This window comes from Atractosteus spatula, chromosome 6 (genome assembly GCF_055471065.1).
Source record: "Atractosteus spatula isolate fAtrSpa1 chromosome 6, fAtrSpa1.hap1, whole genome shotgun sequence".
Taxonomy (NCBI): Eukaryota; Metazoa; Chordata; class Actinopteri; order Semionotiformes; family Lepisosteidae; genus Atractosteus; species Atractosteus spatula.
Window position 1 is genome coordinate 42,184,507 of NC_142711.1, and position 17,892 is coordinate 42,202,398.

The 17,892-nt window shown below is 40.8% G+C and overlaps 1 protein-coding gene across 3 annotated transcripts in view; it reads right to left on the minus strand.

Annotated features, from left to right (window-relative positions):
• myom1b (myomesin 1b) overlaps nt 1-17,892 on the minus strand; it is a 70,503-nt gene that overhangs the window by 27,932 nt on the left and 24,679 nt on the right. The window contains exons 11-25 of one of the 3 annotated variants that reach the window (XM_088918695.1): nt 14,804-14,945; nt 12,976-13,175; nt 12,377-12,433; nt 11,990-12,114; nt 11,575-11,758; nt 11,023-11,197; nt 10,341-10,462; nt 7,725-7,742; nt 4,239-4,435; nt 3,525-3,651; nt 2,614-2,798; nt 2,128-2,242; nt 1,255-1,411; nt 659-765; nt 161-205 (exon numbers count right to left, since the gene is read on the minus strand). In XM_088918695.1, coding sequence (XP_088774821.1) covers nt 161-205; nt 659-765; nt 1,255-1,411; nt 2,128-2,242; nt 2,614-2,798; nt 3,525-3,651; nt 4,239-4,435; nt 7,725-7,742; nt 10,341-10,462; nt 11,023-11,197; nt 11,575-11,758; nt 11,990-12,114; nt 12,377-12,433; nt 12,976-13,175; nt 14,804-14,945 — 1,956 coding nt within the window. Of the gene's footprint in view, nt 1-160; nt 206-658; nt 766-1,254; nt 1,412-2,127; nt 2,243-2,613; nt 2,799-3,524; nt 3,652-4,238; nt 4,436-7,424; nt 7,743-10,340; nt 10,463-11,022; nt 11,198-11,574; nt 11,759-11,989; nt 12,115-12,376; nt 12,434-12,975; nt 13,176-14,803; nt 14,946-17,892 lie in introns of all 3 variants that reach the window. The other 2 variants (XM_088918694.1, XM_088918696.1) reach the window with 2 other exon arrangements.

Below are 17,892 nucleotides of genomic sequence, written 5' to 3' on the forward strand. Positions count from 1 at the left end.
GGTGCTGAATGTCATACAAGGTAGTGGCAGGTCATTCAGAGTCCGTCCTTGTGCTACAAGCTGTGCTACAAACAGACAGGTACTTTTCAAGTATTTTGTGACCTTGTGCTACTTAATCTATTTTTATAATATGCCTTTCTCAAAATTCATTCGTACTTACTGGGGAATTTGTGGTCATGGCTGATCTCTAGCAGACGTTTTAGCTCTGTGTGGAAAAACAATAAAGATGATTAGTTCTGGTTCTGTTCAAATATTTATTTATTTATGAGAATTGCTTGTTTTAAAGAAGACATGACACGTCCAACAAATTTCACAGTCGAAGATGGGAACCACTCAAATAAATCACTACGTAATGAGGAATTTCACTTGAATGTGAGTCATTGCAGATTAAACATATTCCAATCCATCGGACTCCAACACCTCAAGACCACACAACGCCTTGCCTTACAAAATTAAAAATATTGATAGGTATAGGTATATAGCTAAACTCAATACCTCTTCGCACACAACATTATTAGACAATCATTTGGTGGCTCAGTGTTGAATCTCAGAACAACACTGATAAAGATATTTGCCCTTTTGCAAGTCCTCCTTTGAGTGGCATTGGGAGGCTCCAAAAATGTCACACATTCATGAATCACCCCTAACCATGACGTACCTTCCTCATCTAAGTTATAGCTAGCAGAAATGCCATCTGTGTCCGTGACAACACAAGAGTAAATGCCCAGATCTTCAGTTGATGGATCATTAAAGATAACTCTTGACCTTAAAAAAACACAGGAAAAATTTGGCATAAAATATATATTTATTTCCATAACCATATTATTTTTCATCATTCATACTTGTGACATTTGCCCTTCCAAAATTACACATAATGAGAATGTTTTATTTAATGTGTGTATGTGTATGGGCTGTGCTTGGGTCAGCGATATATTTTATTTGTGAGATGAGTAGTGTATTGCATATTATATATTTATTATTGTTTCAAAAGTAATTTGTACATACTAAGTAACAGTACTGTACAGTGCTTAGCATGATACATACTGCAAATTAAATTATTTTACTGTAATGAGAACTTGACTATCTAAAACGTGAAGGTAACCAACCAGCACTGCCGCGGCTACTGGACATGATTCACTGCTGAATTGTCCATTATTCATTATAATGTTGCTTAATTCTTCTGGCCATGAGAGAAAGGAAAAAGCTGTGTCTTTCGGTCATTGTGAAGTAATGCCAGTAACACACACCATTTACCTGCCACCTTTGGTCTCTACATTAAGGCGAGACGAGTCAGAAAGTTCTTCATAATTCCTGGACCACACAAATTTAGATTCTGCGGTCATCTCGGAACATTCATAAATCAGCGAAATCACACCATCATCATCAACGTCCACGACCACCTCCTTGGTACCTGAAAGATAATGAGGCTTGTCATATTAGAATGGGAAAAGTACATCTCTTATTTCGTGCTTTAATCAGTTCTCCCTTACTTGTTTTCATTTATTTTCTGTTATGGGATCATCTGGCATGCACCTACTGTAACTTTTGAGGTCAACTCATTTTTTACTCTTGCCTCCATCTTGCGATTTGCTTGCAGACAGCTGGGAGAGATCCTCTATAACTTTTGAGTGACATTCACTCCTTGTTGCTTCGCAGCCAAGAAATCTTTCTCCCCCACTACTTCAACAGCCATAACTCAAATAGTGTAAAATTCACAATTCCCTGTTATACAACTTCAGGTCTAAAGTCATCCCTCATAAAGCAGGACTCCTAGCCCCCTGATGCAATGAGCTTCAGTGCCTGATTTTCTGATTGGTTTTGAGGGATGGGCACTCTGCTGGAACATATGAAGTATAAGGCATATATCAGGCTTGCTTTATGCTAGGCAGCCTGGCTAATATACTTCATTGTTTCACATTCTCCTGATTGGATTAAATGCAGCGTGAGTGCAGTTGGGCTCTAGTTTTGTATTGCCATCTCAGGCATACCTTTCTGTCTGTGCCTTTCATCACAAGGATCATCATACGTGCTGCACTAAAAATACAACACCCCTGGCATGAGGGATTCCAGTGCCCTTTATACACCGGGGCAGCAAAGTAACAGGAACGCAAAGAATAAAAATCATACCTGGACGAGTCTCAGCTAAAACTGGCTCGGTCGCATCAGAGGGCTTCCCAACGCCTGCCCTGTTCTGCGCCCTCACACGGAACACATAGGAGGTGCCTTCCTTCAGGTCTTTAATCTGTTGAAGAAGAAAAAAACAGGTTTTAATTGGAGCATCCTTATGCAAACTGTTGGGATAACAAAAAGCAGGTTTGGGGATTGGTGACAAGGAGTGGTTATTTCCCCTTTATGAGCCATCCTAGTGTAGCAGGAAGCAAAGAGGAGCTGGAGTGGTACAAGTGCACCGAGATGATCAACTGAAATAGCAACATGCATAAGGAGCTCTGTGAAAATGGAACCCTGAAGTGTTGATAACTTTAGGGTTCCATTAACATAACCTGAAATGGATTAAACTAAAAGTCCTCAGGGATACAATATAACCACCTTCGACCTTCAAGCTAGTCTCTAAGTATTTCTCTTTAACAGGCTCACTCCAGAAACGATGCCTACCTTCATGTATTTATTCTGAATTGCCTTCTCATTGACACTTCTCCAGTGCTCTTCCCCAGCATGTTCCTCTTTGATGTCTACGTAGAACCCATTGACCTCGCTGCGGCCCTGGTACACTGGCGGGTTCCACAGCAGCACCAATGAGTCCCTGCGCACCTCTGTGATTCTCAGGTCATAGGGGGGTCCTACACAGCAGGGGTGAGAAATGATTGATAGGCACAGCACAGCACTCACAGAACCAAGGTACAAGCCTGTCATGGTGAGGGAGGCATGAGCAAAACTAAGAAGATAGAGGCAGCATGGTGGTGCAGTGGTTAGCATCGCTGCCTCTCAGAGCTGGGGCCTTGTGTTCAATACCAGGGGCGCTCTCTGTGTGTGTTTGTTTTCCCTGTGTTCTCGTGGGTTTCCTCCAGGTGTCCAAAGACACAGTGGTAGGTTCAATTTGCTTTTGGGAAAACTGGCCCTGGTGTAAGGGTGCGCATGTCTATGTTTGTGTCTGTGTGTCTGCCCAGTGAGAGACAGGTGTCCTGTCCAGGGTGTGTCCACTGTTAGGCAGAATAGACACCAGCATCTAGAATTACATGTAAGTAATCTCATCATTGCTGTCTAGAATCTAAAATTTTTTAAACAAAAAAATGTGTCTGAGTGCTGGTCAAAGAATCCCACCCAACCCTTGGTGACACTCAGCTAATTGTGCGCAGGTGCCTGGGGAAACCCAGTTACAGCTGGCTAATGGCATCACCTAGGCTCAAACCCACAAAGAAATGATCTCTTCCTGATGCGAGTTGAGAAGTCATTTTATGTCCTTAGCTGTGACTGACATTAAAATGGTGAACTCTGACGAAGTGAACTCTGACCCCAGTTTCAGTGTTCCTCAGAGCTGGAGTCTGTACTGAATGTTACATGCTCACCTGGCACAGCAATGGTCCACTCCTCACACTTGAAGGAGTTGCTGGGCTTGGACGGCACACCCACTCCGGCCACATTTGCAGCCCGTACCTGGAACTGGTAGATTCTGTTCTCCTTCAGGTCATTAACCTGGAGCACACAGACAGAAGGAGCACTGTGGGCATGTTCACAGCTGATTGAACCGATTGATAGCCAGAACGCCGACCTTCAGGAGGTGTAATTTGGAACCCCCCTAAGCAACACAAAATTCATCCTCCTCAATGTTGCAATGAGAACTATGTGGTGATGCCAAACAAAAGTTAGTGCATTATTTTGCATGTTGTGGGCCTGAGCTAGTTAGAATGTAGCACCTCAAATGAGACAGGTAAGTAACTCCATTAGCAAAGAAACAAAATGAGAAAAATGCTAAAACAAGGATTCAGACATTTTTAACCTTTACTCTGCTCCCTACTCGTCAGTGCTCCAGTTTTAAGGCCTTGAAATATTACTCAGCTGGTTAAGTATACAAGTATACAAACTCATTTTCCTTATTAATTCTAGGGGATAAACGTGCCCCAAAAGTTCTTATATTGATAATCATTGAGTAATAAATTCAATTCATTAATTGCAATTTGCTTGTATGCACATTTGGGTGGAGTAGTTGTTTTACACGTTTACATCTCCTTGTTTCCTTTTAAACAATCAGCAAAGAAAGGGGGAAGAAAACGGCTTCTTACCCTGTAGGCTCTTTCACTGACGGCCTTTATGTTTGCCTCGTGCCACTTTCCTGGCACTCCGTCGACAACCTCGCGGTAATCCACAAAGTAGCCAATAATCTCTGCTCCGCCAATAAACTTGGGCTGCTTCCAGCCGAGGACCATGGAGTCCTGCACGCTCTCAAGGACAGTGATTCCATAGGGAGGAGCCGGGGAGGCTGATGCAGGAAAGAGTGGGCGTTACAATCTGATAGGCACACACTGTCTGCTCTGAGCTGTGACATTTAACACAACACACCTGTACAGTATATTATCATTTTACAAAGGCGACAAAGGGGGCTGCTCTGAAGTAAAGGTTTCCACATGACACAATAGGGACAATGACTTAGTCCATAAAGTAACATCATAGAATTCCATCATTAATTCATTCTGCAAATATTTCTATTTTCTGGTGTCTCTGTTGAGTGGTGGGAGGTTAAAACATGTCAGACATCTGTTTTCCAGCAGTGTGGATCCTTTTTCCATCTTTAAAAGTACCAGCTTCTTCAGAACAAGCCCGTATATTTATTTGACGTTCACAGTACAATTCTAAACACCTTTAAAGCTCTTGTTAAGTTAAAATTATGCTTTTTTTCTTTCACTCTGTGGCAGTGCTTAACAGCCATTGTGGAGATGCCATCACTCTGTGAATCTGCAGTGACTGCTGTGTGTTAAAAATCACTGTACAGCCGGGCTTTAGAAACTCAGTCTAGAATAGCAGCATAGAGGTGTAATGATTTCATGAAAAGACTGAAATTGACGGTTCTGGACCAGAGCTCAACTTCAAGGTTCTATACTTTATACTGACACCAAACATGTCCACAGTAAACTAGAACAGCCCTTTTGTGTTCTTATTCTAACAATCTCTAGCAGCAGTAAATTAAGAGGTAGAAAATGGGTACTCATCCATCACTTTTCTAACCACTTCTGGAGCCTATCCCAGCAAGCAACAGGCACAAGGCAAGATACACTCTGGACACACTGACACAGTCATCCACACATTTACACCAGGGCCAATTTTCCTAGAAGCCAATTAACCAACAAATATGTCTTTTGGGCTTTGGAATCAGAGCACCTGGCGAAAACCCACTGGGCAAAACATACAAACTCCACACAGATAGCAAGTATGGAATTGAGCCCAGGGCCCAGAGCTGCAAGGCAGCAATGTCAGCCTCTGTGTCACAATTCCATATGGGTAACCATCCACTACATTCTACGCTAGACTGGTGATCATCATTTCCTTGGTTTAATCCTGGTTGCTTAAGCAGATACCAGGCCAAGAACATGAATTAACACTTAGCTTTCCGCTCTCAGCTCTGAATGAACACATAAGTCATTGCACTCTCCATTTATCAGTTTGCCAATAATGTAAAAAACTTACCTTTGCTTTAGTAACAGAAACTTATCAAACTTCATTTTTCCCCACATTGCATCTTATGTTCATATTATTGCACTCATGTAGATGAAGGAGCTGCAGCTGGTAACTTTACCTGCAGCTTTACATGGAGTAGTTTTTACACTTACCTGTACAGTAAACAAGCAAACTATAAAGTGTTAAAAAGTTGAAAATATTGGCCACCTGAGTCCTAAGACATCATTATACCTCTAATTTACGAACATATTTGTGTACTTGAGTTACTTTTATCTCTTCTTCCCTCTGTGATTAGCCATCTGCAGACTTAGGGCAACAAAGGATCAGTTTCCCCTGTTTATTTAACAACATCCAAGCCACAAACACAGAAACCCCCTCTCCGTGGATTTATCAGTAATATTTTCTTATTACTGCATAGCAGGTCATGGCTTTTTCCTAGAGTGTCAACTTAAAGATCCATTCTATAATGATGACCTTTGCCAACAGGCTCCCTTACCTCTACACAAATACAATGGGTTCCATCAGATTTTAAAGCGACACAAAATTCATCTCTCTTGTTCAGCTACACATAAAGTACACTGACTGACCTCTCAGTGGTCAATGTTTTCTGAGGTAAAGCACAGCTCACAGCACTGTTCTGCAGGTTCTGCAGGCTATGAACCTAATTCATAAAGCCCTTCTTGCTACACTACGTTTATGGTAGTTGTTTTATAAAATAGGAAAATTATAGTCCTAATATTACAATACGTCAAATACATAAAAGAAATGTGCTTTATCTGTTAAATTTGCTGCATTAAAGATTCCATTAAAGACAACCCTGGTGTGTCACTGAAAGCTGAGTGAGCCGAATAATCCCACCCTCCCCTCAGCAGAGATTAGCCAATAGCACACCGCAGCTTGGCAAAAGTCGGGCACAGTCGGGTAGTACCAGGTGATCATAGAGCTAGACCAAGATTCAGGAGAGTGCGTTAATCATTTGGCCTACAACCAGCCTCCAATGAAGATTAACAGGTATGGGGGACAACGTTTTATTACATGTAGCACTGCATCTTTTAGAAAAACGCATAACTCATAATTCAGTAATGAAAACCACAGCCTTTTCACCCTTTATGCACAATTTCTTCCATCAGGAAAACAGAAGAGAGTTTATCATGATCAGAAAAGGGTGGGCCTAGCATTGTGACTATGCCAGGAGGATCAAGCTGGAAAACTGTAGTTGAGCATCAAACATCTGCTTCTATACTGACTACATGCAGGGATAGTAAGGGGCAATATATTGCTAATGTTTCTTTCACAAAGCTACACATGCCAAAGCAATGCTGTAGTAGTAGAATAAACAGATTAGTATTTGCAAGTAGGAAGATTTGGTCCCTTGATTTGATAAAACTTCCCTCTACCAAAGCAAGTTAACACAGGGGCCCGATTTCTGTTTTGTTTCTTACATCTCAGATTAATTTTTCTGTCCCCTGATTTGCAATGTGTTTTTGTTCAGCTTTGCATGAATCAGTGGGCTAGCCTTGCACACTCATGGTTCTGAAACATCAGGCTCATCACCGCACCATCTTTTCTTCTGTTAAAGAGTTGGGAAACATCGGTATACACTTACTGGTACCCGCAGTACTAACCCCACGAGAAAGGAGCAAATTTTTCAAACACCGTTTTCAGAAAGGATTTCTCGAGTTACAAGCAATTCGTTTAGCTGTCACGGATTGCAATTACTGAACAAAAAATGGAAGATTTTCAAAAGTTCAGTTACGTTTTGATTGAGGGTTTGGCCTCATCTTTGAAACTCTCACCTGATGATTGTCTCCGCTGCTTCGTTTTCTCCTGTGAGGATGAACCATCCAGAGGGGACTTACGTGTCTGTTGAGTAGCTACTTTCTGCTGTGAGCTGATACTCTTAGTTCCTTTGCCCTTACTTACTTTGGACTCTGGCATTACAGAGTCAGAGCTAAGGGTCAACGTGTGCCTGTCAACCTGAGCTTCGCTTTTTAGACAGGTGTCAAGGCCAGGCTGGGAGGCCTCATGCTTGCCTGCCCAGTAAGGTGCGTGCTCGGTTAGTCCACCATTTTTATCACCCCTTTCAGGCCACACACCGTAAGGAGTGCCTCCCCCTAGAGTTAGCAAAGAACAGTAAAGAGCATTTTCAGGTGCAAATTCAAACATCAGTAAAATAATTCAATAAAGAAAGAAATTAAGCATGTTTAAGAACTTCTTCATATTTTTTTTTCCTTTTAGCAAAAAAAAAATGAAGACAAGATGAAACGGCCACATCTGAATGGATACACACGCAAGCCTTTATAGTTAGACAGCACACACTTTAAGCTTTGGACCTTAATGAAAATGCCACGGTATGCCATGGTAATGAGGCATTAGGATTTGTTACCCAGTAGCATTAAATGTACATGAGGCATTTCTCTACACTGTGATGTGCTTTGGCAGCTTATTAACCTTTGTCAAAGGCGTGTATCATTCTACATGGTGTACTACACAAAGTGCCTCAGGACAAATGTGATAATTATGGCCTACCTGACTGATTAAGTAAATAAACTGTGAACAGTTCAATGAAGGAGAAAACAGTTTGAGCCTGAGAATACGAATGCATTTTCAACAAAGTTTTATAAGAGCTTTAATGGGCTCTTTTGTTAGATGTACTGTATGCCAAGTGCTTTTAAGATTTCATTGGTAGTATTTACAAATAAGATCACTATGTGAGTGAGATGCATTTTTGGCAATATGAAGCAAAATGTATCCGTGTATTCTGCATCATATTAGATTTGCTTCTTGAGACAAACACAGACTAATAATTTTGGTAAAAAATAACTGGCAAAAAAATAAGATAATGAAAATTTTGAAAAATAGTTGCTGATCATCTTAGTGTACCATAGAATTGTTTGTTGCTACTGAATAACAAGAGGAAGAAAATCCCATTGGCTGCCTTACCAAGGGTGTTTCAATTAGGGGGAACAAAGCATACAAACACTGAAATGACTGGAATAGACATAAACACAGGTTTAATTGTTGCGTCATGTGACATGCTCAAATCACAGGAATCAAGATGTTAGGAGAGGTAGTTTTGGACTGCAGGACTATCCCTAATCTTATTGAAACCTTTCTGTTTGATTTGGTAATTTTATCTTGACTGGCCTGAAAAAAATAAGAAGATCATTTCTAGAAGTTTGAAAAGTATTGTTTTTTCTATTTTGGGAGAAGAAAATAAACATATGATTTTAAATGTATGATTCTGTAAATGTAAAAGACCAAACAGTTTATCTTTTAGTAAAAGCATTAATTTAGGTATTATAATAAAGTAAGTTTAATTTTCAAATGAAAACACTGTTAACACCAAAGAAACTGTAAATATTTTCTAAATACTTTGAGTTCATTACATCTTCTAATGTCAGATTCAATGCCCCTGAACAAATCATTGTTATTTAGAACCATTACAATATCAAAAACTACAATGAAGCTAAAAGATACAAACAAGGTAATCAGATTGTTTTCATTCATTTAAAGATCTTCTAATTATGTGTGAAATCTTGAATCTGAAATGTGAATCTGAAATCTTGAATCTGAAATGTGTGAAAGTTGTATTACAATTAACTTTAAAAAAACTAGCTGTAATGTATATCATATTTGTACTTGCTTGAATAGTGAAAGATAAATCTTATTTCTTGTCCTTATTTTATCCTGCCCTTAACTGTAAACTTATGAGATGGAACCTGGGCTCAATTGTGCTCTTCAAATGTTGTACAACTATGATAAGCATCTCATCATTGCTGTAGTGGTGCTAATATTACTTGCCAGTACATACTGTACTTGTCCCAGTTGGTTAAATCAGACAGATCCATTTGCATTTGGATGCATGTTAGCAACACCAGTGAATGTTAGCAGTCAAGCATGAGGAAGTACTGGAAGGAGACACCATGCACAGGTATGGCTGTCGGTGGTACCTCAGACACTGGAGAGAGACTGTCAGGTCATTTTCCCCAGAGGGAAGTGGGGAGGGGGGGTGACAGAGTATCATGACGGCTGGTTTGTAACCTCATAACGGATCATAATGACCCAGGCCAGAGGAGGATTACAAGAGCTTTACCACTGTGAGGGGGAGGAGGGGCGGTGGGTCTTGGTTTTGTTACTACAGTGGAGAACGATGTGGACAGTGACACAGGGACTCATGATAGAAAGCTGGTGGAAATAGAGATGCTGATGGCACACAGAACTGAAAAAAACACCTGTCTGAAAACAACACAGAGCATTTTGAAGAAAACTGAAGCTACAATACGTTGTTTTGACCACCAGGCCATTCCAGGACATTTGTTCCATCACCAACTTATCTTACAGTTCTCAAATTAGGCCACAGGTCTGTCGTGAAAACAGTTAAACAAAATGCACGTTTTGCTAAATGTAAATGACAAAATAAATACTGTATAAACCACCCAGAAAAAAATGATATGATAACCATTTTCAAAACTTACCTTTCTATCCAAATCACTAACAGAGTGCACTGTGAGAGTATATAACCTAATGGAAAGCAGTATCTAACATTTTGAAAGTGAATTGAAAACAAATATTAAATGTCTTTCGGAAGGCAATTCTTGAAAAAAGTAATGTTGTGGGTGCCGCAAATATCACTTTTTTGTTCAGAACTAACTTTTATATAGAAACTGACAAACATTTGAAATTATCTATAGTCTTATGCTTTTACTCACCAATTGCGGCCTTGACTTCGATGGCCTCTGACTCCTGGGAGAACTGGCTGAGCCCAGCTGCATTCACAGCTCGCACCCTGAGCACATACATCTGTCCCGTGGAGAGGCCATGACAAATAAACCTGGTCACAGAACATTGATCTGTGTTTCAAATGAGTCTCCACCGCTTTGAAATGAGTACAAAGTTCTGTTTATTATTCTATGTTATGTATCATCACATAACGTATAATTGTATGTTACTAGTAACAAGATGTTATTATGTACAGTATACGTTATATTATATATTATAAGCATAGCCTTGTCATACCTTTGTTTAGTGTGATGGACGGGGAACACAGAATTTGGTAAAATCTGTGGTATATTTAAGATGTCTTTTCTTTTTTGTAATGTGCATTAACGGACCAACACAACACAGGGGTCCTCAAACTAGCATTTGAGTCAACAGAGTTGCAGAAAAGCAAAGAAAAGGTCAGAACGTTTAACCTGGCATAACTAAATATAATTCATACTTGGTTTTCCCCGGAGGTAATTTGAACTAAAAAATGACTACAGTCTGTGTTAGGGAAAGTTACTTTTACAAAAAAATTAGAGCACAGGTTTGAGACACTTGTGTAAGGGGTTAATGTTTGAAATAAGCAGGAGGTTGCAGGAAAACTGTAAAAAAGGCAGGAGCCGAGAGTACCTCTTTCCTTTGACGGGTTTGTTGTTGCAGGGCTCCCACACTCCGGAGCCCACGATGGAAGCCTCAATGTAATATCCCACCAGCTCCTTTGCCCCCTTGGATTCTTCCCAGGACACCACTACAGACGTGTCTGTGTTCCTCGTCGGCAACACACGGCCAGGAGCAGGGGGAATGTCTGTTTGGACATGATTAAAAGGCAAAGGATGACTTACAGCCACTGACAAAAGGTATATAACTTTTTATGCTTGAATGTTTACATTTACCAATTAATTCTAATGAGAAGCTGTAAAAGATTCATGTGAATTACCCTGGAATTTACCCAGGAGATGGTAATACTTATACCTGCATCTCTATAAATACACTTTTGCTTTTTTTCCCCCCTTGTTCTTAAAACACACTGAGCTTTTTCCGAGTCAAAACGTGGAAGAGACAACCCATGAATTTTACCACTGTAGGAGTTTCAGAACGACTAGCATATTCACATATCAGTGCAACCGAATAACTTTGCCCTTCAGGAAGTCATGATCCCTCCAGCGTCTTCAGGTTGCTCACCCAGCTTGTCTCCCACGATGGTGGCCTCTGTGGGTTCAGACGGCTCTCCTACCCCAGCCGAATTGCAGCACCGGACACGGAAACAGTAGGACTTGCCCTCGGCCAGGTCAAAAAGAGCAAATCGGGGCGACTTCACCGGGATCTCTGTGTTGACCCTCTGCCAGCTGTCCGTCCCCGCCACACACTGCAGAGAACCGTAGTGTTAATATATACTTTAAAACACATGAGCAAACACTGAGTAAAATACTGAAATAGCACGTTACAGTAAAATAGCTTAAAGGAGAATGTGTTTAACTATAGGGAAAGTATAATAAACAAGAGTGAGAAGGAGTATTAAGACATAGTGCACTAACCATCAAAAGAAGGCTATGCAGACTTCTAAAAGAGTGTCAGAAGAAGGTCATGTCAAACTCACCTTTTCTACATAATACATGATTCCCTCATGGCCCCTCTGACCAGGTGGCTTCCAGCTCAGCACCACATAGTTTCTGGTTGCCTCAGTAACAGCCAAGTCACGAGGCTTGCCTGGCACAACCCCCTCTGGAGAGGGAGAGGAGCCGGAGGTCAGAGGCCTCAATCTAGCACTTCAAGTGTGGGCACGTGTTCAAGTCATTATTAGGCACACCTCTGCCTTCTCTTTTTGTCTGCCCTTGCACAGTTTAACAATATTATGTCATTATTCACTGCATATACAGCACATCATATCCCCAGCAAGCTAGAGGAAATCCAATATCACACCTTTAGATAAACAAAATATTCCTTTAATTAATTAACATGCAGTATGCATTGCTTGCATTTTTACCTGCTGGTTCCTCTTCAGTTACTATAATCTGTCCAGTCCAAGGTGCTGAAGGGTGACCTTAGTAATAGGAAGTGAATAGCAAGTTAAATTACAAAGCATTTCATTTTACACTTTAATGCCTATGCCACCTACCAGATCTTAGGGATTTAAAAGAGCAATCTTTATTGAGGAATAAGAAACACGTCCTGTGACAATTTAATGCATAAAGGTTAAATATCATTGAGAAAGAAAAAATTAAAATGACTTCTAGGGCTCTAGCAGAATGAGATGCATTCTATATAGAACAGTAGAAAGAATATCATATAGCAAGTTATAGGGTTTTGCCTGTGTTCTGGCAATACATGAAAATCTGCATGTCCCACTTTGTAGAACTAGCTTAGCACTTCATATAACATAGCACATAACATGTATAGTCTACAGATCTTGTTACTTTTATCCTGTATCCTGTTACTTTTATTAGGAATGTTCAATGTAGTACTGTAGATTACACCCATGTGGGTGTGGACCAGTGCTTCTTAAGTGTCTTGTCCGTCAGTGGAAGTCCACCTCAAAGCCCTTTCTTCACCTTTCAGAGCAGCAAGACAAGAGCATTTTCCTACCTTTCATTCTCGCCTTGTCAGCGGGGTCCAGTGCGGCCACAGGCTCAGACACCCGCGAGGTTCTGCTGATGCCAGCCTTGTTGACGGCCCGCACCCGGAACACGTAGGAGCGCCCTTCCACCAGTCCCGTCACAGGAAACCGGGCGAACTTGACAGGGGTGTCGTTGCACTGGCTCCAGTGTGTGGTGCCCACCTCACACCTGCATATGGCACACACCCATCGGCACTGTTAAACAATAGTTTGCCCATCCATCCATTTTCTAAGCATTTTCTCCAATACAAGTTCGCAGGGGAGCTGGAGCCTTTCTCGGCAAGCAATGGGCACAAGACAGGAAATGGCCTGGACGGGGACGCCAGTCCATCAACCGGGCACACACAGACACGAACACAGACATGCACAATTTTTCCCAGAAGCCTATTAATGTATCAGCAAGTTTTTGAACTGTGGGAGGAAACCCATGCGAACAAGGGGAGAACATATGAACTCCATTGAACCCATAATGATACATTTACTTCAGTGAAAAAAATCACTTGTTGGTAATTTGTTGTTTTGGGTTGTTCCAGTAGATATGCAAACTGCTCAAAACACCTTTAAATGCAGTTAAATGTATTCTTGCCTGATGATTTATTCTTGTCATGTATTAGACATCTAACAGAGAAGTTAAGGCCTATGTAAATGTCTTCTGAGAGAGTTGTTGATAGGCTGACTTCTTTGCTCCGTGTGAAACAGAAACAGAGGAGTTTGTGTGCCTGTCAAAGCACATCTCCCTCTGTCTCTGTCCATTACTGCAGGAAGAACTCAACAAAAGTGGGTGCTGTTTAATGGGCAACAGAGACCTCCTCAGGTCACTTTTGACTAAAAAGTCTTCATTACCCTCAGATATGCATTATCATGTGATCTGTGACTGGAATAGCCAAGCAATATATATCACACTGAGTGAGAAATTCACAAAACCTTTGAAATTACAGCAGCCGGTGGATACCTCTGTCAAAGTGGTTTGGGGTTTGACTCTGGTTTTGGGCAATGAATAGATATTTAGAAAATGTAGACAGTTAGAAAGAATCCGCATTGATGATTTACTTTTATTGCAGTTTGAAATGTAAATGTCAAAACCTCTATTTAAATAAAGTTAGAAAGAAGCAGCACTGATGATTTAATTTCAAACTGCACTAAAAGTAAAATGTAAAACCTCTAATTTAAATTAAAAAATAGACGAAATTTCCATGTATGCACAGCACCGTGTTCTATGATTCAGAACGAGGCAACAAAATGTCCGGTGATGTGTGCAGTCCTATGACACTGTAAAGAAGCAGGCTTGTGAATACAGTACACCTTCTTTAATTCAATAGAAATATTGCTTTCGATTTTGAGATGGTTTTGGTGACAAATATTACTTACTTGTTAACTCTGCATGCAGATCACTGTTGGAACATTTCTGCTGTGAAACGTCTGCTGTACAACCTCTTACCTCGCATTACATTAGTCATTACAGAGACTAGTGAGCAGGAAGGGCCGCATCACGTCGCAATTCGGGGGAACTCGAATGTGAGTTTGTGACAACATGGCGACTTACAGTACTTAGAAATTGGAACTGCAGTTCCCCTTTAAAAAACCTCTGCAAATAGAGTCATGCTTTCAGACAAATAAGCTACAGCCTTCCTCTGTCTAAGATAGATGATTAACGTATGAGGAATCGCTTTCTCATATGGAATGGAAGGTTGACGGCAGTCTTGTTCATTCTAGCCTTTCTGAAATATGAGGCCTAAGAACAGAAAGATGCTTTTGCAAACTACAGCAGGATTAGAAGAGAGCTCAGCGGAGGCTGACCTGTCGATAAAGTATCCAAGGATGGGGCTGCCTCCATCCACAGCCGGCTGCTTCCAGGTGACAATGACATAATCCTTGTTGGCGTCTTGGCATTCCACGTCCAGGGGTGCGGCTGGAGCCCCCGCGACCTCAGCATCTGCATCTGACACAGAAGCGAAACATTAACACGCCAGCCGGGGTATAAATAGAAAGGCATGCTATGCTATCACTGCCTCAGGCTCTAGAAATGATTTTGTGCTTCCAAAAGATTTCCAGTCCATGGGATCTTCAGGATCATTGATCTCCCTAAGAAGGAAGTCACGTGTTTACAATACTTTTCTAATAGTTTCCTAAAAGCATTTTCATGTTACCAGTTACATGGAGAAATCAATATGCCCAACAGTCGCAATCGTGTGGCTGCAGGTAGTGATACCCTCCCAATCAATCTTGCCCTTCAGCGCACAACCCGATTCCCCATCTATCTCTCAGTTTGGATTTTGTCAGTCTTTCCTTGCATTTGTGCCCTGCCTCAGTTCTGCTGAACTCTGCAAAGTCGCACGATTCTGAGCCAAGAATGCTACTGGTCTTTGGGTTAAGGTTACACCCCTTAAGCGGCCTTTGGCAATTGGGACAGATATAGAAGCAGCATGCCGTATTTCAATGAAATCCGATAGGAAAGGTGCCTCTTAAAGAAACAGGCTGAAGAACATCATGGAGGCAGCAGGCACAGAGCCCTGCTACTGACTCTGAACATTCTCTTCCCTATTGTGTCGAGCATTGTGTGTCGCACATGTCTTGCGCATGCCACCCTTAGCAGCATGCTTTGTATTGGCTTATAAGGTAAGCTTTGCAGCCATCATGCTTAGGGACAGCACAGTACAAAATAGCTATGCTATCTTTTCAGCTGCTTTATTGACTGGTTATTAATAAGCTTAATGATACAAGGTGGCTTGCAGGACATATTTGGATATCACACTAGTAAAAAATTATAGTATACAAAAATTTTGCAACTTTGTTCTCATTTCCTCAAACTCAGAAACAATAACTGTAATTATCAGACTGAATATTAACAGCAAAGCAGTATCAGTGGATCTCCATGTCAAGAGCTTTAATGTATTAAATTGCCTTTTTTGGTAGAAATGCAAGCCCCTGCACACAGATCTAACATACAAAACAGACTAATTCGGGAAAAGTGATAGAGATTAATTTTATATCATTTGCATTTTCTTATCTTTTGAACTTGTACCTGACTGCTACTCTTTATCTACCAAATACCTACTTTGATGTCTACATCAGGAAATTTAGCTGAAATGCTGAACTATCAGGGAATAATTGGTGGAATCAAATCATTCAATTTCTTGACAATTCACAATGCATCACTGGTACAGTTTAGAAAAGGTCTATGATACAGGTATCAGTCCAAGCACAAACAACCATGAAGAATAAAACAAAACCCTGGAAACAGAAACTAAAATAAAAGTGAACACAAAGCTGAGATGTGTGTAAATGTTGATATCAAAGAGTTTTCCTTAATGATAAAAAAGATTTCATTAAAACAGTTTTCATTGTTGTGTTTTTCCTACAGACTTTTTTCTCCAGCTACAGAACTCCAGAGAGCAACTCAGAGTGATAAGTCCTTGGTTATCAGTGGCTGAATCACAGGTGGAGATTAATAGCCCTGCTTGAAAAACTGCCAGGCAAGGAGATATCATACATGACTATTTTAAAACAAAGCTCTTTGAAAATCTGTTGCAGCTGCCATTGTGGCCTTTAGAGGGAAACATCTGCAATCAGCCTGTCATCCACTATGCAGATGAAAACAGGGTGAACATGTGTCCACACATGGGGAGTCACACATCAGAACCCCTCCCCTCAAAACAACCAGAAGTGACCCCTTTCATGAAGTGGGTGTCCTGCCCCAAAGAATTTGGGATTTCATTTTTTCTTCATATCCAGATAGCAGATAACCTGGATGGGTGATTTATAAACCATGCTGGGAAAAAGATGTTTTTTGTTGAATCAATCCACCACCTGAAAAACATTTTTTTTTCCCCAAAAAAGCATCTAATGTCAATAAAAAGAAGAAAAAACTATCCCATGTTGAACTTTGTGCTCTTTGAGTTGTACTACTGTATGCTGGCATTTTCAGTTTCAGTTATAAAAACAAAGAACTGACAGGATTACGGGGTCACAAGTGCCTTTTCATTGTTTTCTCAGATCCAGATTTCTTTCACAGAATTAAAGAGGAGTCATCCTTTTTAACACTTGATGACAGGGATAAAAGTAAAGCCTAATAACAACATAAAGAAATTGTCCAGTTTAGGTCCTGCATGTCCTATCTCATGCAAGATTTATTGGCTAGTTCTGCTCAGCCCTGGAAACGATGTTTACTTTGACCTGTTAGGTATACAGCTTCATCAGTTAATATAAAGGATAGTTTAGTTCTAAAAAACACACCTAAGATTGTTGCCCCTGCGGACTAGAGTTGGCCTGCATGTGAAATGAGACCCCTGCTGGTCTGAAAGGATTATGGCACATATGCCACCAACAATGGCCTTGTTTGCAGGCACAAATAAAGGAAAGGTGCCACACTACTGCTGTCACTCCTGCTGGCTTGCAGAGTTCATGTGTTGTTCTATCCTAGAAAGAGAGGATGTAACAATTTCTGCTACAGAAATGCAAGGGACCTAATGATAAAATGTGAAAGAGCTATATAAAGGCAACTTAAGGCAGCCACACCATTCTGCCTAATAATACTACCCATACCAGTCCCTCATTTTTTGGCACTTTACCAACTATATTTAACCTACATAAGCTTTAACCAAAGTTCAACAAATATGTTAAGAGTCAAGGTGCTTAGGTTCATCTGTTGATTTACGGGGGGGATTAATCAGGCATTTCAGACCGGACAGTGTGTGTATCACCTGGCAAAGCCTTTCTAGAAGTATCACGATGTTCAAGATGTGGGACAAAGATTTTTTTGCCCTGGCATTTTAGGGTTGCTAAATTTTGGCTTGTTCTTTTTCCTGATGAGCTTGCACAGAGGAAATGAGGAGTTTCTATATTCCATGCAGACTTAGCCTACAGAACAGTATATCTCCCAAACTGCA